General features: G+C 46.9%; 1 protein-coding gene across 1 annotated transcript in view; it reads right to left on the bottom strand.

Annotated features, from left to right (window-relative positions):
* Positions 1–17,545: 17,545 nt before the first annotated feature.
* The window catches only part of OTOG (otogelin), a 76,393-nt gene continuing 70,099 nt past the window's right edge, over positions 17,546–23,839 (bottom strand). Inside the window, exons 49-56 of the mRNA XM_037521977.2 lie at positions 23,767–23,807; positions 22,688–22,763; positions 22,392–22,570; positions 21,541–21,645; positions 21,248–21,367; positions 20,562–20,607; positions 18,217–18,296; positions 17,546–18,089 (exon numbers count right to left, since the gene is read on the bottom strand). Coding sequence (XP_037377874.1) covers positions 17,889–18,089; positions 18,217–18,296; positions 20,562–20,607; positions 21,248–21,367; positions 21,541–21,645; positions 22,392–22,570; positions 22,688–22,763; positions 23,767–23,807 — 848 coding nt within the window. The 3' untranslated portion in view covers positions 17,546–17,888. The remainder of the gene's footprint in view (positions 18,090–18,216; positions 18,297–20,561; positions 20,608–21,247; positions 21,368–21,540; positions 21,646–22,391; positions 22,571–22,687; positions 22,764–23,766; positions 23,808–23,839) is intronic.

Below are 23,839 nucleotides of genomic sequence, written 5' to 3'. Positions count from 1 at the left end.
ACCACCACCACCCCTGCCCCTGCACCTCTGGCGTACACCCCAGTTCTTGTACGCATAAATAAATAAATCTTTAAACAAAAAATGATGAACCTGTATGATACTTCATTATCATCCAAGCCTAGAGTTTACTTTAAGGCTTGGGCAAATATATGATATGCATCCACCATTATAGTATCATGCAGAAGTCTCACTGCCTTAACTGAAACTTTTGTACCCTTTGACTAACATCTCCCCATGTCACCCTTACTCCCTTACTCTGTTTCTATGAATTTGACTACTTCAGATTTCATGTTAAATGGGATACATTTGTATTTCTGTGTCTTGCTTACTTCACTTAGCATAACGTTCTGCAATTTCATCCACATTGTCACAAATGGCAGAATTTCCTTCTTTTTTATTTTAAGGCGAAATTATATTCCATGATGTGTGAAAACACATGTTTTCTTTATCCATTCATTTGTCGATGGACATTTAGATTGTTTTGAAATCTTGGCTGTTGTGAATAATATACAGAGGAGTGTAGATATATTTCCTTGAGATCCAGGAGTGGGGTTGAAGGATCACATGGCAGTTCTATTTTTAATGTTTTGAGGAACCTCATACTGTTTTCCAAAATAGCTGTATCAATTTACACTCCCACCAGCAGCTCGCGAGTGTTCCCTTTTCTCCACATTTTTGCCAACAATTGTTATCTTTTGTCTTTTTGATAATAGCTATTCTAACAATTGTGAGGTTATATCTCATTGCAGTTTTCTTACAAATTTTTTATTGAAGCAACATTGTTTTATAACATTATATAGGTTTCAGGTGTAAAGCATTGTAATTCGGCATCTGTATATACATTATGTTTGTCTCTAAAAGGTCTACTTCCCATTAACCACCATGAAATTGATCCCCTAATTTACCTATTTCTTCTCTTTTCCCCTCCCCACAATTTTGTCCTTATAATCTGGAAGTTTCTGATTTGTTGTTTCTTTATCTTCCACATGTGAGATTATACTGTATTTGTCTTTCTCTTCTTTATTTCACTTAACATAATAGCTTCTGGGTCCATCCATGTTGTTGCAAATGGAAGGATTTCATATTTTTTTTATAGATGGATAGTATTCCATTGTTTGTATACACCACATCTTCATCCATTTGTTGCATGACTTTGAACTAGTTGCTTGACATCTTCGAGCCCATTTCCAAAAGTGTAAAACAAAGAAAAGAATACCCATTGTGACTCAGTACTTGAGAGGCTTAGACAATAAAATGCATATTACTATTGCTGTTATTATCACTACCTATTACCTTAAGAATGATGGGGATGAGGTAGTTTCCACTGTATCCTCTAAAAGCCTTGGTTTCCCTCCCTCCCCCATCTTGCTATTTTGATCTTCCTCCTAATGCCCCTAAGCTATTGTCCTTATAAGGACAAGGATATTGTGAAGCTCTTTCTCCTAGGGAGAACCAGTTCCTATTCTTGAGGCTTCTGCTTTCCCCAGAGCCTCTGCCCCTCCCTGAGACCGTCTGCAACCTTTCCCTTTGAACAGTTCCAAAGCAGGCTCAGGATGCAGGGAAAAGAGCAAAGCATGGCAGTCAAAAAACTCTGGCTCTTAGGCCTGGCTCAGTAGTTAATCCACTTGGACAATCTTAAACAAGTGGTTCCCTTTTCCTGAGCTGAGTCTCTCACTCTGGGTGGGGTGAGATCATTCCATTCTGTCCCCAAGTCTTCTCAGTACTGATACTTTATAACTTCTTAGTAAAATCAGACATTGGTGACTGCTGGTTGTGGTAAATTCCAGGGGAGATTCCCAGAGGAGCTGCAGAGGACTGTCATTTCCTACAGAAGGGTCAAGTAGTTCGCTCACTCTTCTGACTTATTTGTGCCAAGGAAAGAATCCAAGATACAGAAATAGCTTTATGCATGAAGATGTTCACTGCAGTAGTGCTTATACAGTGAAAATAACAAATTTGAAAATAATTCCTCTGCCTTCTGCTCCATCTGGGGGCAGCCAGACTGGGTTCTCAGGATCCTTGAATCAGCACAAGGAATTTTAACACTCAAAAAGACAGTCACAATACTTGATATAGAATTATTTATTCATTCATCAAATAGTTTTGGTTACCCATTATGCCTTCAGTTAAGAAATAGCTCTATGAAGATGATTCAGTCTATTTCTTCCCTCAAGGAGTCCACAGTTTAGCCAGGGCAGCAGATATCTAAGAGGTGAAGTAAAAGCTGCATATGGCTATGAAATTTGCCACGAGATGCCAGAGAAGAGAGCTAGTCGTCTTTCTTTGGGGAGTAAGGAAAGGCTTCCTGGTTCAGGTGGCATCTGGATTTTCCAGATGAGAAGTTGGAAAGTAATTTTAGGTAGTGAGAGCAGAGACAGAGAAGGAAGTATGCCCATGTGGCTGGATAGTAGGATGCCTGGGAGGGGCACATGGGGCAATATGCAGGAGAGAAAGGCCATCAATCAGGACAGTAGACTGGAGCCAAATATGAAGGGCCTTGAATGCCAAGGTAAACAGTGTTAGCAACATCCCATGAGTAGAGTAGGTGGGGCAGGGGTGAGAGGATGGGATAGCAATGGAATGATCAGTTGATGCACTTGAAAGATGCCTTGGAGGAGAATAGGATGGAGGTGGTATGGTCAGGGTGTGGTGAGAAGGTGGCATGGTACAATTTTCCTGGACAGAGAGGAAGAAGTACAGGACCTGAAACCATTGAGGATGGAGAGAAGCAGAGTCCCAGTGCTATGTAGGAGGCAGAATCAATAGGACTATGGGCTGAGAGGATGTAGGAGGTTTGGTGAGTCTCAGGCTTCTGATTCTGGCAAATGCATGGGGAGAGACTTTCTTGAGGTAGGACGCCCAGGAGGAGGAGATTTTAGGGGAAGATGAGGATTGTGGTTGGGTCATGATCATTTTTAGGGCCTAGGAGGAGCTTTCAGGAGGCAGAGGGGTCAAAAAATCAAGAATCAGAGAGAGACTAAGCCTCATCAGCTTAGAGTTGGTGCTTTAGACTTTAGAGGAGAAGACATGTCTTGGGGAGAGGACTGAGAGAAGGGAATTGTGGACAGTTCTTTAAAAGGTAGGGAAAGAAAGGCAGCAGAAAAACAAAGTAAGACAAGCTGATGAAGGAGGTAGAGAAGCAGCCAGAGGAGACGAGGAGAGGCCATGTTCAGGAGGAAGGGGAGGGGAGAGGTAGATGGAGAGGGAGCTGCTGATGGGTCTTATAACATGGAGAGCTGAGAATGAGGTGGGGAGGGACTGGGAATGGGGGGTGTTGAGGGAGGATCTGAAGCTGTGATGGTGATTACAGCTCCCTTTCCACTGACTTGTAGCTAGTGAACAGCCTCAGAGTCTGCTTTGGGACTTTCATGTTCTGGCCCACGCTTCCCATGAAGAAGGACCTGGGCCTAGGGTCTGCTCTCTTCCCCTTCTGTGAGTACACACATCTGTGGGCTTGCGCATGCCCCTTTGTCTGGGTGGATGGAGTCAGGAACCTCTGGGTTAGAAATCTGGCTTCCCACCTGGAGATAGCCTGGATCAGCCCCACGATTCCTGAGGGGGTGGGCCTGCATCTTTTTCTCCAAGATGAGGATGAGAAGCAGAGGCAGGCTGTGGACCATCAGGATCTGTCAGCAGCCTCTGCGAGTCTGCCCACCATCTGGGCCCTATCAGACAAGCGGAGCTTTTCCTACATTAATCTCTGATGAGCTTGGCGCGGCTTTCATTTCAAAAGGCTCCACTTCTTTTCTCTCTTCCTATACCCCTCCCCAAAACAGGACTAAAAATTATGCCACTCCCTTCCTTGGTTTTCCAGTCCAGCTGGGGCCAGAGAAAGCTTTGAAATTGGAGCAAGCTCAGGATGGAGAGGGAGAGGATGCTGATGTGGCTGCTAGGGAGGGACTGGAGGAGGAAATGACTGACAGAGACCCTAAGCGAGAAAGAGAGAACAGAGATCTCTTGGGTGACCTGCTCTGGCCCCTGGGGACCCCCAAGCCTTTCCTTCCCATTTCCCAGCATGCATCTGTTTATCCATCACCCCAGTTCCTCCTCTCCTTAACACTCCATCCTGGAAGCCATTCCCTAGCAACTTCTCTCCTCCTGGGGTCTCTACAGATGAGGAGCAGCGCTTTTGACCTGTGGCCCAGCAAAGGCCACTGTTAGCAGCTGCCTGAAATCAGGGGCTTCCAGAACCATGAGCCAGGAGTGTTGGGAACTTAGTCTTCTATCTTTCTCCTTCCACATTTGTCAAATAGTTACAGGAGACCAGTGCTGAGTGGCTGTGTGCCAAATGCAGAATGGTGTGTTGGGCTAACTAGGATAGGTAGAGTTTGATGTAGCTCAGTCTAGAGCTGGAAAGTGTCAGAGTTCGGAGAGACCTTAAGATGTATATTATCCAGCCCAGTTATTGTAGTAGAGGAATGCTAAGGCCCAGGGAGAAGAGAGTGATCACATAGGGCCAAGATGGGGAAACTTGGCAGCGAGACCTCACTTCCAGGTCTGCCTCATCTAGGGCCCGCTAGAGACATCAAAGATACTTTGCTGGTCATCAGTCAAGGGCTGAGTTGGATTTCTAGTCAGTGGGGGCCAGGGTTGTCTGTTCATGACAGATCTGGGTTCCACAATTTGGAGATGAGGAATGAGTCAGAGCCAAAATCAAGAACCAGTTTGTAAGAGGATTAGGGAACCAGGGGAGGATAAGGGACTAGGGATAAGGGGCAAGGTTATTGGAAGTCCATTCTTAATTAGGATCTGGCCTGTGTGGATCTCTCATTCTGTTTGGATGAAGTAGAGATTCATTTAGTACTGGAAGAGTGATTATATGGCTAGCAGGATGGATTTGGCTACATGAAAGGAAAAACCCCACTCAAACTGGATCAAATGACAAGAGCATTTATTAATTCACACAAGGTCAGAGATGAAGTGAGCTTCAGGACTGGTTGATTCAACAACTCAACCATGTCATCAAAGATTCAGCTTCCTTCTATGTCTCAGCTTTGCCTCACTCCTGGTCATTAGATGGTTGCCTCCTCGTTGTAAAATAGCTGCCAGCTGAAAGGGGGTTTGTTTTCCTTTATTTGGTTTAATGGTAAAGAAGCAAATACTTTCTTCCTAACCATGGGATCTAATTGGGCAACTTTGGGTCACATGCCCATCCTTAGACCAACAGTAGGTAGCAAGAGAGCCCTGTTAAAGCAGGGCTTAAACCAAGGACTGGCAAATCACACCACAGCTTATGGACAATGGACTCAATCTAAGTCAAGTATTTATTTGGTTACAGGCCACAAGCTAAGAATGATTTTTATGTTCTTAACTGATTAAGAATTTATCATAGCACCCATGTTACCTCTTAGCCCTCAAAGACAAAAATTACCATCTTAAAAAATTACAGTTTGCCAATCCTTGATTTAGACTAATCAAGATCTACCTCTGAAGTGGAGGCTGGGTTCAAACCTCCTCTGAAGCCCCTGACTATGTGAAGGACAGGTCAATACCTGCCTGACTTTGGGATTCTCTTTGTGAGGGAGCCCTGGGTAGAAATTAACAGTGTAGTATAAATGTTGGCATGTAGTCAGACCTTGTGAAAACTCAGAAGCAACCATTTAAGAAGATTGGCAGTCTTGAAAATAATATAATAGTTCAGGAAATGGGAGATCATTCAGAAACCAGGGCAAGCTGGTAAACTATCATGTCAGTACCAAAAACTTCTTGCTTTTTCCATGCCAGCCCATTACCACTGTACTCTTTAGTCTACACATCTTTAGCAGGTGGTTAGGCATACCTTCCGTTTACCACGGTTATACGTACCATGGCCTCTACTGCTGGCCAGACATCTTATTGTGAGACTTCACTTTCTGCTCCTACCATCAAACAAATGGATTCTTTTATCTGTTTTGTATCAAATTCTAACAAGAGGAATGCTTTAAGTAGTTTGTTTAAACACTCTAATGTCTACTGGACAAAGGCCTCTAGCCAGGACTTACTTTGTCTCAGCTGTGGCCTAGCTCACCTCTACATCAGGATTAGTAGAGCCATTCTCTCAACTCAACAGTAGACTCAAGCTAAGCTCCACAAAAATTCTGATAAAGATTTATTGTCCACACTTCTTTGTTTGTATTCTATGACCACTAAGGTAGAGAGTCAAGCTGAAGTTTCTTTAAGGTAAAAGAAATCAGTATCTAAGCCAATATCTGAGTTCACTCATGATCCCATGGATGGAGAAATCTTTCAGATCATTGCAAGGACATAGGATTAAAAGATCCTATACCACCTCAAAAACACAAAGTCACTTATAGATAACTAGGAAGTTATAAAAATGACTATCTCTGGTTATGATGCTCTACCAAGTTTAGGTGTCTAACTCATCTTATTGACTTCTATTGAAATAACAGAAAAAATGCAAAAACTAAGGATAAAACCACAATAGGCCTGGAAAGCCAAAAAGAGGATAACAATAGCCTACAAATGCTAAAAATAGATATATTGAGTTGCATTGACACAGTATCATTGAATAGAGTCATTAATCTGAACAATCACAGGATCCCCCTCTAAAAAAACCCAGAGTTAATGATGGTAATAGAAAAGAACTTGCAATTTTAATTGATAGAGAAATTTGAGAGGCTATCATATGCATAGAATAATACATGGTAGAGACTGACTACATTCTCACCAATCCCCCTTATGTGCACACAAGAAAAGTGTATCTTCAAGCCCCTTTTACAGTCAGGTTGGAGCCATGTAACTGGGTTTCAGTCACTGGAAAGGTGGCAAAATTAATGTGTACCATTTCTGGTTCTGGCAATGAAAAACAATGTGTGATTATCTATATTCTCTCTTTTCCTGGCAGCCATTCCTGAAAATGGCATCAAAGATGCAAGGAACTAGAAATGTAGAATAATTAAGAAATATTAAAAATAAATAGTTCTGGCAAAAGGAACTTTCTATTGAAGAGAAACTTTGATTTTGAGATAAATTACTGAGTGTAAGTGAAGATAGGAAGAAATGCTGGAAAGGAAAGTAAATACAAAATACTTGTACATTCTTTTAATTACTCTGAAACATAACTGGCTCTCTAAAGAAAAAGTAGAAGAAATGTAATGAGGGTGAATAACATATATAAACAACATGATGTATCACAATAATAAAAAAAGATGGCAAAGTGAAACTGGGTATATGCTGTTGCAGGGTTCCTGCATTATATAAAGACTGGCAAAATGTTCTTGGTGATAGACTGTGCGTAAACCAAGGTATGTGCTACAAAAATTAGGGACGTTTCAATAAAATTGGTGAGGCAGACATAAATTCTAAGTTAATGGTATAGATAAGTAGAATCATAAAAATAATACAGCTAAAAGCAGGCAGAGAAAGAGGGAAAAGGGAATAAAATAATACCAATTCTACAAACTCTTTGAGACATTCGAAGAGGAGGGAATGCTTGCCAGCTCATTTTTATCAGACCAGGACAACCTTGATTGCAAAATAGCACAAAGGTGTTATAGGGGAAAAATTGCAGAATTTATTCCTTATGAAAGCAGTGCAGAAATTTTAAACTAAATGTAGATAATTGAGTCCAACAATATAAAATAATTAATACATTAATAATTAATATGTGATCAAATGGGATTTATTCCAAAAATGCAAGAATGGTTTAATAATCAAATATAAAACAATGTAATCCACCATATTTATAGAATAAAGAAAAACAAGTATATGATAATATCTCTATGTAAAGCATTGAATTTCTACTTTTTGGCTAATATGAATAATATAGCTATAAACATTGGTCTACATTTTGTTGTGCCTGGAGATATATTTTCAATGTTCTTAGATTTATACTTAGGAATGGAATTGCTAGGTCATATGATAACGCTATGTTTAACTTTTGAGAGACTACTATACTAGTGGATATGAAGCAATTTCCCATTGTGGTTTTCTTTCCCCATCATGGATTTTATTTGCATTTTCTTGCTGACTAATGATGTTTATCATGTCTCCATGTGCTTATTGAACATTTCTTTGGAGAAACAATCTTTTCTTCTGAAGTCTCTAATTGTTAATACCATTTTCATTAAAACCTTTGTTTTCACCTGTAGATATTCCTTTTTTTATAGCTTCCATTTCTTTGCTCATTATATTTATATTTTCTCTATGGTCTTGAGCATATAATTGTTATTTTAAAAGTTTTAGCTTGCTAAGAGCATCATCTTTGTCATTTATACATCTGTTTCTATTGACTAATTATTCTCCTTGTGAGTATATTTCCTTCTTCTTGCATATCTACTAATTTTTATTGAATTTTGGACATTATTAATGACATACTTATGTTATTAGGTGTTTAGATTTTTTTCTTTTAAAGAATATTTAACTTTATTGTATTATAGTTAAGTTACATATTAGCTTGGTCAATTTAAGTTTCGTTTCAAAGGCAGGTTTAGAGTAGCATTTACTCTAGTGTTAGCTTAATACTATTTCAAATGTGTGACCCTTTCTTGAAGCTCAGTGAAGTGTCCTGGATGCTCAATGAGTTCTCTCAATTCTGGTGGTAAAAAATTTTAATTTTTCCCATTTTGTGTAAGCCTTGAGAGTTGCTCAATTTACAACTACCCAATAATTTTTTGCCCAGTCTTACGCATTTTCATCCTATACATGAGCACCTCAGTATTCAGCAACAGACTCAATCCATGCAAATTTCTTGAGCTCTTTCTCTACATGGCTCCTTCTGTTCTGGGATTCTGCTGCACAAACTCCAGTTGTCTCAGACATCCTGAATTTGATATCTGTTTCTTTAACTCAGTGAGACCACCATGCTCCGCTGGGCCTCCCCTTTCTTTCCAAGTTGTTCCAGAAAATGCCTCTAAGAAGAAAGTTGGAGATTTCTAATATGACTTATTTCATTTGTCTCCCTTCTGTTGGGGATCACTGTCCTGCACTGCCTATCACCCAATGTATGAAGACACATATGTCATATACCTTGTCTAATAGTGTAGTTGCTTGTGATTGCAGGTCTTCTGTTATGAGTTCATGTTAATTTTAATTTCTAAAAATTCTTTTTTGTTTTCTCATTGTGCTTTTATGGATAAACCTCCTACATTAGGGATAAGCTCATGAGTCACCCTGGGAACGATAATGAGAACACTGTTCATGTCCTTCCTATTTCTTAAATTGATGGTATTTCACTGAGGGACATTTCCTCAGCCATGTCTGTCAGCCTGGACACTACTTTGGAGTTGTCCATCTGAAATCACCAGTGATAATTTACTGATAATATTTAAAATAAAATCTAAATTAGTCAGAGTTGGTACGGTGTGGGATTCCTCAGTGACTCTGGTGGGTGGCTGGGAAACACACCATAACCACTCACTCACTGGTTGCTCTGATGTTGGGAAAACAGGGTGTTTCCCACACATGATCTCTTCTAGCCCTCAGATAATTCTCACAACTCTTTTAAATTATTACTCTATTTTTACATTTGGGAAACTGAGGTCACAGAACCAGTGAGTGAAGCAACCAGGATTAGAACCCAGCAGTTTTTCTGACACATGCACTATGCTGCCTCCCATTTGCTTTGTGGGCTCCAGAAATTTAATCTACCTGGTCTATCAATGGAGATGTTTCATCTTTTTCATTGTAGGGACAGATATTTTCTAGTTTTAAAATTTCCTTTGTTGGAGAAAGGAGGTCTCACACTTTCAAACTTCAAGCTATACTACAAAGCCATAATAAATAAAACAGTTTGGTATTGGAACAAAAACAGACACACAGACCAATGGAACTGAATAGAGAGCCCCAAAATAAAACCACACTTATATGGACAACTGATCTTTGACAAAGGAGCGAAGACTATGCAATGGAACATGGACAGTTTGTTCAATAAATGGTGCTGGGAAAACTGGACCACCACATGCAAAAAAATGAAACTAGACCACTACCTTTCACCATGTACAAAAATCAACTGAAAATGGGTAAAAAAAACTGGACATAAGACCTGAAACCATAAAATATATAGAAGAAAATATAGGTAAAACACTGCAAGACATACACCACAATAACATCTTTAAAGACTCATCACCCAAAGCAAAGAAAGTCAAGGAAAACAAACAGCTGGGATTACATCAAACTGAAAAGTTTCTGCACAGCCAAAGAGACATTAACCAAAACAGAGAGATACTCCACTGATGAGGAAAAAATCTTTGCACTCCAGTCAACAGATAAGGGACTGATCATAAAGATATACAAAGAACTCACAGGACTCAACAAAAACAAACAAAAAAAAAACAATCCAGTCAAGAAATGGGCAGAAGAACTTAAAAGACATTTCTCCAAAGACGAAATGCAAATCGACAACAGGCATGTGAAAAAATGTTCAACATCCCTGATAATCAGGGAAATGCATATTAAAATCACATTGAGATACCACCTTACACCAGTAAGAATGGCATATATCAAAAAACAAGCAACATTGCTGGTGAGAGTGCAAACTAGTCCAACCACTATGGAAAGCTGTTTGGAGGCTCCTCAGTCTACTAAAAATGGAGCTACCATATGACCCAGCAATTCCACTACTAGGGATCTACCCAAAGGATACAGAAACAGTGATTCAAAAGAGCACCTGTAGCCCTATGTTTATTGCAGCACTATTTACAATAGGTAAAACCTGGAAACAACCCAAATGTCCACAAGTAGATGACTGGGTCAAGAAGATGTGGCATATATACACAATGGAATATTATTCAGCAATCAAAAAAGATAAACTCATGCCATTCGCAGCAACGTGGATGGAACTAGAAGGAATTATGCTCAGTGAAATAAACCAGAAGGAAAAAGAAATATATCGGATGGTCTCACTTATAGCAGGAATATAGGGGAAACCAATAAGACATCAGTGAAAAAAATAATAACAATACAAAACCCAACAAAGCAAAAACAGACAATAATAAATCAGAGACATCCTACAGGGGAGGAGGAGGGAGAGGGATCAGAGGGAGGGAGGGAGGAGCACAGGAGACTGAGGTGATGGTGCAGGGGTGCCTTAGGGAAGGAACCTCTATGGGGACTACACCTGAGGGGGTGGGGGGGAAGCAAATATTGTTGAAAAATGAACAATGATGTAAAAAATAAAAAAATTAATATTAAAAAAAGTAAAATTTTCTTTGCTATTTTATATGCTTTTTTGGGAGAACTTTGAGACTAGTCATAATACTAGTTTTTCCTTCAATCTTGAAACTATTGCCCATAACATTTTTCCACAATAAAACTATTTAAGTCAAATTCTTCTTTAAGTTATGATCCTTAGTGGGATTACTGAGGGAGTAGACATTTTTGAGGGACTCCATATAAACTTTGTAATATAAAATCTTCATAAATTTTACCAAGATATTCCCATCCCGCAGCCAGTAACTCCATGGAGTCTAGTTTTAACTGGCACCTTTGGAAGACCCAAAGTTTCTAAAATGCCTAATAGTGAATTTGAGGCACAACAACTTCAGGACAAAGCAGATATTTGGGAGCAGTCCCTTTCCTGTACCTCCCAAATCCCTTACAGACCCCCTTTCTCCTCAGGCGGCCCCTCCTGCACATGTCAGGGGCAGGGCCTGGGCTGGGGGCACCTCTGCCAGGATCCTGCTGATCTATGTTCTTGCCTGACACTCAGCAGCTGTCGTGGAGGCGTGGGCTGCAGGCGCTGTTCCCCATGGGCCGTGTGCAGGCTGCAGGCCGGGGATCCTTTCCCGCCTAATCCGAGGGGCGCTGGCGGTGGGGAGGGAGACAGCTGGGTGTAACTGATCTGCAAAGGAATGGAATGGCGCAGGCCTCCCAGTGCTGGGTTAGGCGGTCTGCAGGCTGCCTGCCCCAGCTGCCGAGCCTTTAACCCTTCCCTCTCTCGTTTCTCTCTCCCCTCCATCCTGGGAGTTGATGTCACTCAACTCAATCAACTCTCAGAAACTTCCCTGACTGGGTATCAACACTTTGCAAAGGATCTGACTATGATTGTTATGGTTGAGGTGGCTAGAGCAGGAGCAAGAAACTTGGATCCTCTCTGGTGATCTACTGGTCTTAAATGGAGATAGAGTTCTTGGAGTTCCAATAAGCAATTTAGACAGTGGAGGCTGTGAGGTCAGAGCCCCAGAGACCCTGTCTGGGGTTGGAACTCAAGGAAGACTCCCTGGAGGAGGCAATGGAAGAGCATTGAGTTCAAAGTCTGGTGTTGGCTTCTGCCATTGCTCACTTTGCCATGAGACCCTGGGCAAGTCATTCTCTCTCTCTGAGATCAGTTTCTTGTTCCAAAAAGATGTCGACTTTGAAGAAGATAATGTTTAAGGCTCTGTTCATAGTGGCAACAATAACTCCATTAAATGGCTACCTCAGGCCAGGGGCTTTATCTGCTATAAACAGTTGTGCCATCACCTTGCCAGATTCTTACTTCCATTTCACCAGTGAGGAAACTGAGATTTGGAGGGGATAAATTACACAGCTGTTCAGAGACAGCGCCTGACCCCATTATCCGAGCTCTTTCACAGCATCCTGCTCCCTCTTCAGCGCCAATGGTCTGTAAGTGGTGATTTACTTGAGGTAGCGCAGAGGCAGGATGGCACAGCTGGCTGGGGCAAACCAGGGGCAAAGGCATAGTGTCAAGCCCTGGAGCTCCTGGTGAAGGGAGGGCTGGCTCTGGGTGGGCTCTTTGTTCCTGCCTTTCTCCTGTCCTGGGCTTGGCTGGCCTGGGAGCTCTTGGCTCCTCCTGGCAACCTCACACATGGCCATGGCCTCAGCAGTTGTTAAGCCCATTCCATCCATGATCTCACTTGACGCTCATGCCAGCTCTGGATTGCAGAACCTGTCACCTCTCCTCACAGTGAGGGACTAAAACAGGACATTTGCCGATATCCTGTAACTAGTAACTAGTCCAAGAGTGGCCAGAATCCTCTTTCCACTGCTGCTCTCTGACTTCCTCAAGGAAGGGGGCCTGGAATATGAACTACCAAGCATGCAGCAATCCTCTTTGTATTCTTCCTGAGTTGGGAAGAAATGTATGAGTCTGAGCTCTGGAGATAAACAAGCATGGGTTCAAATCCTGACCCCTCTGCTTTGGTTCTGGGGAATGAGTTTTCCAAGGGTTTAGGGGCTAAACAAGTTAGCCTCCTGTTGCACACCTGTCTTCTAGCTGTGCAGTCACTTGACTTTCTCTGATCTTTAAATTTTTCATTGTTATGAATGAAATATGTGTGGATAATGAATGAATGATGGAGCCAGGTCTGCATCCTCCTTGAGCAGAGCAGAGATAAAGGCTGACATAAAAGCACAATCAGAAAATAAAAAAGAACTCTCAGAAATTAAAAACAGCATGATCTCACAACAGAAGACCTGCAATTACAAACAACTAGAATATTAGACAAAAATACATGAAATATGTGTTTTCAGACACTGGGTAATAGGCAACACAGGACAGGAATCCCCAAGAGGAGGGAGACAGATAAAATGCCCAAGCAAGCAGCATCTGGGTTGTGGGTACTATCAGCCAAAGAAAAGGATCTCGTGGGCTGGGGTTTTGCGGTGAGGTAGACTCTAGTCTGGTCTGAAGGCTAGGCAGGATCGGGGAAGGGGAAAAGCCAGAGGCAGAGGCACAGAGGAAGGAATGTATTCTGCAGAGATGGAGTTTGAGGTCAGCTGGCGGGGGGAGGCACTGGCCCAGATGAGTCTTCATGGCAAACAGGGGCTATTTAGCAAGCCTAGAGAATGGTTCTGGGGGATGAGTTTCCAAGGGTGCAGGGGCTAAACAAGTTACCCTCATGTTGCCCACCTATCTTCCTCCCTTAGTCTCCCCGCCCCATTCCCTGGGATGGCTGGGCAAAGGGTCAGGTTGGGGGTGCAGTCCCAGCAACAGCTGTGCAGGCCTCCTGCCTGCTGCAAGGGATTAACTGGCACCACCACAGTTTCTTGTGTATGGGGGGGCACCTGGCTCCCTGGCTCTGCCCATCCCTATACTACTTAACTTCTTGCTGCCCGGGCTCATCACTTTCAGGTTTAAAGGCATGTTCATACTCAATTTTCAGTGGCCTACGATAGACACTGAAGAAATAGAAATTAATAAAGATCTAGCGTGGGGTCACCCAGTTAGAGGTGTCTTTATCCATCACTGATCCCCTCAAGCCAGTCACAGACTCTCTGAAACTCTTGACCTCTTTCTCAGTAAAACCCTTCTCTCTCCACAGACTCCTTTGGATACATAACCAAGTCACTGCCTGGCCCAAACCATCAAATAAATAAGCCTCGCCTTGACTTCTTGCCCTCTCTTCTGCTTTCGTGGCCAGAATTCCCAGAGTTGTCTGCACTATCTCCACTTCCTCTTGAAAGAGACAGTCTACCCCTGCTTCCTGGGCACACAGCCGGACTACATTTCCCAGGCTCCCTTGCAGGAGTTCTGGCCAGTGGAATATGAATGGAGCAGAGTAAGCTACTTTCTCTTCCCCTCCCCCAAACCTCCAGGGCATGGTCTCTACTCTCCTCCAGTGGCAAGTTTAATGACTTGTGCATAGGACCCTTGGAAGCTCATGCTGAAGATGGAAGACCCTAAAAGAGAGGAGTTCATGTTTCTGAATCATTTTGGATGCTGCTCAGAAGCAGCTGTTTATCTGTTATAATAGAAGGGAGAAATAAACTTCTCTTTTTTTAGAGCTGAAGAAAAGGCCCGACTTGCATTGCATGAACAGTAAACAAGGAATTTGGTTTCCCTCTCCTCATCTCCTCATGTACCACCACCCAGGAAAGCAAGGAAGAGGGGCCCTGCAACTCAGATCAAAGGGTTAAAAGGAAAAAAGATAGGCGGAAAGAGATTTGTTGGGGTAGAAAGTAGCCAATAAATTTATATAGCATTTGTCCTTCAACTTGAAATTGTTCCCATTCGGTTCAGTGCTGTGATTGCTATCTGCCTTCCCCAAACAACAAATATGTGAGCCTCCAAGGCTTTGGGGGAATATCCAAGGCAGGAACACACCTAAGTGACTAGGCTTTGGGTACCGGGGCCTTGCAAAGGGGTACACAGGGGCCCTGAAGCAGAAGGGACAGCTGACACAGCTGACAGGAGCGGTGAGCAAAGGGTTAAGGGGTCTGTGAGCAGGATTGGTTCTCCCTTCAGTGAGGGTAGTAAAATCAGCATGTCGCCTCCAATTTGCTCCGCCTGACCTTGAACGTGAATCATTCCATCACAATGTCCTTATTGATTTCCACAGGAAGAAGATTAAGCCCAGAAAATCAGGGCGGGAACTTGAGCACAAAGCACAGAAAATGGGATGGTTCTGGGGCTCAAAATCCCTCGTGTTTGCAAATATGTCACAGGGGGCTGCAGGGTGGGTAGCAGGCCCCCTCAGCGACCAGCTCTGAGTGGCTGGGTCCTAGGCTTCTGTTTTCTTACCTGTCTGGCGTGTGGCCTCTGGGGTCCCCTCAAGCTTTAAGTTGTGCAGAGGTGGGGAGGAAACAAGGGATTGAGGAGATGCCATAGATACCCCTTTGAGCTTTGAGTCTATTCTGGGGTGGTCAACTCATTCTCCTGCGTGAAACAACAGCCCTTGGAATATTTATAACCAACAGACTGTTCCAGAACCAATGCCACCATTGAATGAGCCTGAGTCCTGAAAACCCTTTAAGGGAATGAGACTGATAGTGTGTGTGCGTGTGTGTGTGTGTGCGTGTGTGTGTGTGTGTGTGTATGCACATATGCATGCATGCGTGTGTTTCTGCATAGGTGCATAAAGAATATGGGTCATTCTGTGGGAACTGACTTACAATTTCCTTCTTCATTCAACATATCCTGGAGAGCCCACCAAGCCAGCATACCAAAGGGCTGTGGAATACACTGTGATGTGGCTGTACCAGGGTATTAAATGATTCCAACTTCAAAGTGCATCAGTCCAACCTCAAGGTCCGTCCTCACATTTCCTTCACTGACCCTCCAGGCTCTCTCTTATAAGGATGTTGTGATTACATTGGACACACCCTTATCTAAGATCTCCCCACCTCAAGATCCTTAACTTAATCACATCTTCAAGGTCCCTTTTACCGTGTACGATAGTATAGTCACACTTCTGGGGATTAGCTCATGGGCATATTTAGAAGGGCATTTTCGGCTTACCACAGCTGCTGAAAAATTGGATGGGAAGGAAGGTTGGTTTTCAGGAGAAGCAGGGAGGTGGGGGGGCCCTTTGGATTCTCCCGAATCCTAGCAAGATCAACAGTGGCTACAGAAACAAACTGAGAGAACAACAGGGAAATACATACAGAGATGCTAAAGGTCAACCTACTCTAAAGACCTTCCCTTCCACATCATAGGTGAGAGGCATCTGTCCCTGGTCCCACAGAGGGGGCCACTCTTCAGGCCCCTTCCCCAGGGGGCCAGATGCCCAGCTCTCAATGTCCTCTTCCTTCACCCCACTCCTCGAAGCTGGTCCCCATTAGTCCAATTCCATCCAGCCCACACCACTGATGGCCTGAGTAGGACACAGTGCCTGGCATGAGTGGGCAAAAGTGGGGGCGAACTTCCAGGTCCTGAAATAAGGTCTTCTCTTCACAGCTGATATTCCTCCAGCCTCAAAGCAAACCTGACCCTCCCAGAGATGCTCAGAGGGCTAATGTCTTCATGGTTTATTGGTTACATATAAGCATAATACTGATACAGGAACAAGGAGGCAGCAGGGACAGCTGGGGATCTCCTGGCACAAGCTCCTAATCCCAATCCAACCCAAAGGGGCACTAGGACACATCGCCAAACATAGAGGACAGTGTGGGGGCCTGAACAACCTCTTGTTCATGCCCTTTAGATGCAGTGGGGCTGGGGGGACTAGCAGAGTGCGCTGTGGCGGGAATCCTGGCCCTGGCTTTAGGAAGGACACTGATTTAGAGATAAGGCTGATACATGCTCAGAAAGGGGCTGCACTTGACGGGCCGCTGACAGATGCTTTCCTGCTAACAGTCCCGGGAAACAGAGCTGGGAGTCGGCTGAGCCACAAACACACTCAGGCCCCCTCCAGAGACCGACTGTGCTATATTCTTGGAGAAAATATGCCTCGCAAAGCCGTGTCCTTGCAGACTAAGGGACCATTAAACAGGGCAGGGCTGGCCACCTACATTAAGACGAATGTTGCTGGACCCTCACTGTGGAAGTCATCTCCTCCCACCACCACCTCACAAGAGCCAGCTCACCTGCCTGTTGGCCAGCTTGGTGGTGGTGGGGGGGTGTCAACGGAGGGGTGGGATGAAGCACACATGCACCTGTCCTTACTCTACCCTGAACTACAATGTCAACAGCAGACATCAGGGCATCCCTCTGCAGCGACAGGGGACTTGAAGGTCATGGAGGTTGGTGAGAGGACCTGGGCCCAGGAACCCTCTCTGCTTTTGGAAAGTCCTTCTGGGCAGCCACCTGCAGTCCTCCATGTTGTGATTAAAACCCTCTTTCCTTTTAGTGTATCTGTGCTTCTCTTGTGGTCAAGGGACCCAGAAGAGAATGAACCACCACGTCCTGGCCCTGCACTTAGTCTTGAGTCCAGCTATGGCCCGACTGCTCAGGAAAGCTCTCACCCCCTTCACCAAGGCACAGAGTCAGCGCTGTGCATGGGGCTGCAGCACTGGATCCAGGGGCCACTCCAGTGAGAGTCGAGTCCCCGAGCCCTTAGCTGTGGCACTTTTCCATGCGTGGAGGTGGAGGTCAGTCCAGACAGGGAGTCAGGATGGAGAGACCTTGCTCATCTGGTCACCCTCTGCCTCTGTGCCCACCATGCATGCTCAGCATGTAACTGTCCTCCATATCTTCAGTGCCCCCCACCACACACACACGCACACTGGGCCAGCAGGTAGCAGAAAGTGGAGGTGGCAAAGGTGGTCCATCCAGCTCTGGCCCCCAGGCTTCAGGACCACTGGCAGGCACAGTCGGTGGGCTCCTGCACGGTGTAGGGCACCCAGGTGGCATTGGTGGCACAGAAGAGCTGCACGGAGCGCCGCTGCAGGCCCACCTCGCGGCAGCACTTGCAGAAGCGGGCATAGGTGTTGATGTTGTAGTTGTAGATGCTGGCGGAAGGGCAGCGCCCATCGCAGGACACGAGGTTCACCTGGAGACAGGCAGGCCAGAGAGGCAGCCTGTGTAGCCCCCCTCCCACCTTCCCCCACCACAAAGCCCCCCCATCCCATCTTTGGCTGCTCATCTCCCACACCAAGCACCATGTGGCGGCCACGTACGGGGGTGTTGCTCCTGCAGTCATTCTTGCGGATGGTCATGCGGATGGTCACCTTCTTGCAGGAGCGCCCGTCCTCCTTACCTGGAGGGAGTGGGGTGTGAGGCGACCGTGGCTGAGGAGTATTCTCTGGGGGCAACAGGGTGGGCCAAACTGGGGCAGTTAGTGCCATGCTGGGGGTCCCTCTACCAGCGTTAGAGCCCATGCATCTGCCCTTCCCACCAGAGTCCCCGGCCCTGGAAGGGGGATGGAGGCTGGGAATCAGAGGAGGTCCCTGGAATGGCCTTCGGAGCTCTGGGTTGGGCAAGAGAGGATTTGCAGACGGGGCAGTCTGCCTCTGACCCCAACCCTAATGCCTGTCTCTAGTCCCCGCTGGTGACCCTGGATGTGTCCTCGCCTCTCTCTGGGCTGAGGTTTTCCTCCTCTGAGAGGGTTTCTGGTGTTAAGATTCTGTACTTTCCTGAATGAAAGGAAACGCCAGTCCCTGGATGAGGCTTGCACACCCAGTGAGCCTGGAATTTGTCCACCTCACGGTGGTCAGAGGGAGGGACACCGATAAGACTGCAGACTCCTCTGCTTGCACCTCGCCTCCCACAGATGACCTAACCAGCCACCGATCGAGCGACTAACCCACACTCTCACCTCCTTCAGCAGTTTGTTCAAATATCTCCTCACCTGGGCATGTCCTGACCCCCTTCTTGAAACTGCAATTCCTACCTCCCTCCCAGCCCTCCCCTGGCCCCTCCCTTGCCTTCTCTGTCCAGGGCACTGTGCTGTGCTATCAGAGACAGTCACCCCTATGCTATCAAAGCTCTAGGGCCTTCTCTTGCACAGCCCCCGACACAGTTTGTTCTTTTCTCACTTTACATAGTCACTGTCCTACTTCGGTGTGAATTTTCAGTAGGTGTTCTTTTTCTTAATGAGGCCCCCAAACTGCATAACTTTTAAATCCTCATAAAACCAGAAGCATCCATCCTCTTACATATTTTACTTGTTATTCTTTCTCTCCCACTAACATGTCAGCTCCACGAGGCCTTGTTTCTGCTGTGTCTGCAGTGCCTGGCACACCGCTGGCACCCAGTAAATGCTTGTCAGACACATGACTGGCTCTGCAGCCCGAGTGCTGGCTGGAAGTGGGGTCTTTCTTCTAGTTGTCTCCTGCCACACCAGCTGGAGGACTCGGGGTCAGAGCTAAGTTCGCTTTGCCCTCCCTAGCTATTCCTAGGAGGCAGATGAACCCAGGGCTGTCCTGGACCTCACCCTCCACGTCCTGACCAGTGAACAGTGGGAGCAAAGTTGGTGGCGGCACTGGGCCTCGGTGGGCGCCAGGAGAGTGGACACCGCTGAAGCATTCCCATGCAAGCCCAGGGGACGCAGCTGACTACCCAGCATGCACCGTTGGCCAGATGGCCTTCACCAGAGGCAGGGAGCAGGGGTACACCCTTCCCTCCCCCACCCCAGGGCTGGGGGCCACCTAGCAGAAGGGACACTGTTGGAAATAGCAATGCAGCTGCCTGGCTCCAGTCCCATGGGCTTCCAAGAGGAGTACCTGGGTGGCAGTGGACACTAACCCGTGGAGGAGAGGCGGGGCTAACAGGGACCACGGGAAACAAGGTCCCCGAAAAACCTGGGGAAAGGGACATGGGTTGCAAGTCAATGGGAGCACATGGGACATTCAGGGAACATGAGTTGTGGGTCTGAGATCAGCCAATGAAGCACTGAGCCTGGCTTACTTGAAACCACATATGATGTGGACATAACAGCGTTCTACCTAGAACCTTCCAAACAAGGGTCTGAGGGCTGGGGCAAGGGAAGCACATGGGCAAAGGGTCTAAGGCTGATTGGGATGGACTCAAGTGTATGTTTGGAGGCTGCAGCTACCAGAGGCTGGGGTTGAGGTCAGAAGTAAGAGCTCTCTCTCAGACCCTATCAGGGACCCTGTGGGCATGAATCCCAGCTAAGAGGCACTCCACAGCCAGGACTCCTGCCCACAGGGAGAGTTCACGATGGGGGCCTCTGGGCTGGAGGTCTTGGCAGCCCAGAGGAACCTCGAAGGAGGCAGAATATCTGGTGAGCTACTGATCGCAGGGACCCTACAGCCCAATGTCCCTTGTCTGCAACAAGAAGCAGAGGCCTAGGGTTGGGATGGGGACATGAGCATAGCCTCTGATTTGTGTACATTTGTGCCAGAGCCATGATTCTCAAGGCAGGGGTGTTACCCCTCTACTCACCCCTGAAGATCCACCACTGCAGGTGTCGGCCCAAGAACCTGGCCCTCTGAGCCCTGACAAGACACTCTGTCCCCCCATTAGAATCCCTCACCGATGGGCCTTCACCATGCTCACTCACATGTCCTGCAGCATCCCTCCAAGGATGGTACCACCGAGCCCCCAACCTAGAGGGAGATGAGGGAGATGGGTAGGAGACCCTGTCGCAGGCCAGGAACCACATCTCAGCAAGAGGCAAAAAAACCTCCAAGAATCTTAATTCTTTTCCTGCTGGGGGCAGGAACGCTAGGCCCTGTGGTCCATTAGGCCCTGGTCAGAAGGAGAAGGGACCCCTGATTGGAGTGGGAGAGCCACAGGGGCTAACATGATGGGTAGGGACATAGGGTCCCAAGTGTGGCTAGGTTGAGGTGGCACCAGGTCTGTCTCCCCCACGGCTTGCACATCCTCACCTCCCCCGACACAGTGCTTCCTACACACAGAGTCAGGGAGGTTACTGACCTCTTGGGTTAGTGGCCTGGGTTGTATCTTAGTCCTGGATAAGTTCCCCCTTTCCTCTGGGCTTAGTTTTTCCCTTTCAAAAATGGGAGCTGCGCCATGTGGGCAGCTCCTTGGCCAGGGATCGAACCTGCACTGCAGTGGCTGCGGACAGCCCCATATGCTGCGTCTTAACCCCTGGCGGACATCTCCTGACTCGCCCGCTGCTCCCTTGGCAGTGTGTTTCAGTCAATCTGCCTGTTGTGTTCCCCGCTCTGTCTCTGGTGAGTCCTCTCAGGAAACCTGCTGCAGGGGCAGGGAGCTGGCACTGACCTTGGCACATTCAGTCTCATTGAGTGGTGGGCAGCTGATGGGCGAGCGGACAAGCACAGAGCCCAGGGGCGTGCTGCTGCAGTGGTGGCGGGCACAGTCAGCAATCCAGGATGCCCCGGGCTGGAAAGCACATAAGTGGACTTGGGACCAGATGCTCAGCCTGAGCAGAGTGATAGGGTACAACTCCGAAGACAGGTGCAGCTCAGGATCCTGCCTGTACCCAGTCTTGGGCTCTGACCTAGGGGTGCCCCATTGGGCCATCTTCCTAGATGGGCAGTTAAGGGGCCACATACCAAGAAGAGGGAGGTGGTGCCATTGGGAAAAGTGAAGAGACAGGACACGTTCCTGCAGGAGCCACAGCAGGCCGCCAGGTCCCGTGGGTGCTCATACTCCTGGTTCTGCAGGAAGGAGAGGGATGAGACAGGCCTCAGTCATGTGCCCACCTCCGCCCTCCTGCCTTTTCGTTGTCAGCTTGTGTCTGAACACAAAGGGGAACCCCCTGCAGATCCTCAGGAAGGGGCACTCCCAGCAAGCTCCATCTCAGGCAGGAAGGTCATCCTTAAATCTATCTGAAGCTGTCTGCTCTACAGTTCCCAACCCTGGCCCCAGGGCACAGAGAACATCTCCACTGCTCTCAGAGACAGGCTGCTAGTCATTCAGGTGCCAGCGAGGCCGCAATTTGAGTCCCAGTTCCCGTGGGACTTTGGACAAATGAACAGACTCCCCTAAACCTCCGTTTTTCCATTTGAAAAATGGGAATAATTCTAACTTTTTATCCAGTTAACATTTAGCCCTTACTAAAGGCCAGTCGCCATCTAGTCCCTGGTCATGGAGAAGTGTTCAACAAAAAGCGGAAACACAAACTCACAAATCATAAAGACAGGAATGTTCCAGGCACAGGCAGTGTTTCATGCGTGTGTGTTCTGCCCAATAGCCACCCTGCCAGGCCTTCCCTCTTGCTGTTTCCCCCCTGGCTGTCCCAACCCAGCCCCATCCTCAGCACTTTGCACCAAGGTCTCTGAGAATCCCTGACGCCTACCCTCTAGATGTGTCTAGGAGGCTTGAAGGGCTTCCTAGGAACCTCCTAGGGTCTGTCAGACTGGCATCCCTGCCCCCCACCACCCCCATCCACAAGGCATCTTACCACCTCGCAGCGGACGTCACACAGCACAGAGGTGGTATTGATCTGGTAGAAACTGGTGAGGGGGTCCAGCACGTCGGTGCAGCGGGAAGTGTGGCACACGCCGTCCACCGAGAGTTCTACCACCGTCTGGCCCGGTTGCATCACCCCCAGCTCTCGGCTCAGACACACAGGGGCCTTCACTGGATGGGTGCACAGGGCAGCCACTGTTACCAACAGCTGAGCATGCATGCCTGCCCCCATCTAGCTGGCCCACAGCCCCCCATCCCGAGCTCTCCACAGGATCCCTCCCCACTTACCGCACTCGTATTTAGCACAGCCACACACATTCTCCATGCTGTTCATGAACTCCTCGTCCAGCTGGGACTTCTCCCACTGGGTGGGGCAGAAGTGGTCAGCACCCTGGGGCTGGATCCCCCCAACCCCCCGCCCCAGAGCAGACTGCAACCTCCTTGCAGCAGGTGGGAAGAGGGCTGGAGGGCTCCAGGGACCCTGGGCACCCTGGCAGCTCAGTCACCCTCCCAGTGAGGGAAAATGCCCAGCGTGGGGCCCTGACTGAGTGGACTCCCTAATGTCCTCTCTGGAGCATCAGGCCTTGCCTTTCCTTGTAGCACCCCTGCAGCATCAAGGGGTGGGGCATGGCTGCTGACAAGAGCCCTGTTTGGTTCATACTATTTCCTTCCTTCTATGCCAGTTGTGGGGAGCAGAGGAGGGGATGAAATGATAAGAAATGTGTGCAGGGGTGAGGTGGCAGGAGGTGAGGGGAATGCATGTAATCCGGAAATGAGGAAAAAAGAATAACTTTAAGCATGACATCATACTTTTCTTAATTCTCACTCCCCTCGTGGCTGTGCAGCCTGGTGGCTAACAGCGTGGTCTCTGGAGTGAGGGTTCCAATCCCAGCTCTGTGATTTACTAGCTTCACGAGCTTGATTCAGTTTCCTTAATTGAGATAAAAAGATCTACCTCATTGGAGTGTGGTACAAATTAATATAATATATAGAGAAGGCTGCAAAGTTCCTGCCATAGAGTTAGCTCTCAATAAACATTAGCTTCTGTGATGATGATTATTATCACCATCATCATCATCTTTATCTTCACCATTTCTGTCATTATCATCATCCTTGTACTTAACCTCACCATATGCCCGCCACCACTGTGCCCACCACCACTGCAGCAGCACGCCCCTGGGCTCCGTGCTTGTCCGCTCGCCCATCTGAAGCACGAGAAGCATATGTCCAGAGAGCAGAGCGTGAAGCAAGAATGCTGATTTCCAATCAAGCCTCTTTGCACTGAGGTTAAAGGAACAGGGTTTCTGAGGGAAGGGTGAGAAGAAATGAAAGGCGGAGGCCGACCCCAGAGAGTGGAGTCTGCTTACCAGATGGCAGCGGGGCACTGGGATAGTGTCGCAGTCACATTCTGAAAAACAGGTGTGAGGGGGCAGGATCTAC

The sequence above is a fragment of the Talpa occidentalis genome, unplaced genomic scaffold (assembly GCF_014898055.3).
Source record: "Talpa occidentalis isolate TD23 unplaced genomic scaffold, MPIMG_talOcc4v2.1 talOcc4.3, whole genome shotgun sequence".
In the NCBI taxonomy this organism is placed as follows: domain Eukaryota; kingdom Metazoa; phylum Chordata; class Mammalia; order Eulipotyphla; family Talpidae; genus Talpa; species Talpa occidentalis.
Note: the sequence above shows the minus strand (reverse complement) of the source record. Positions and strands in the feature narration are given on the sequence as shown.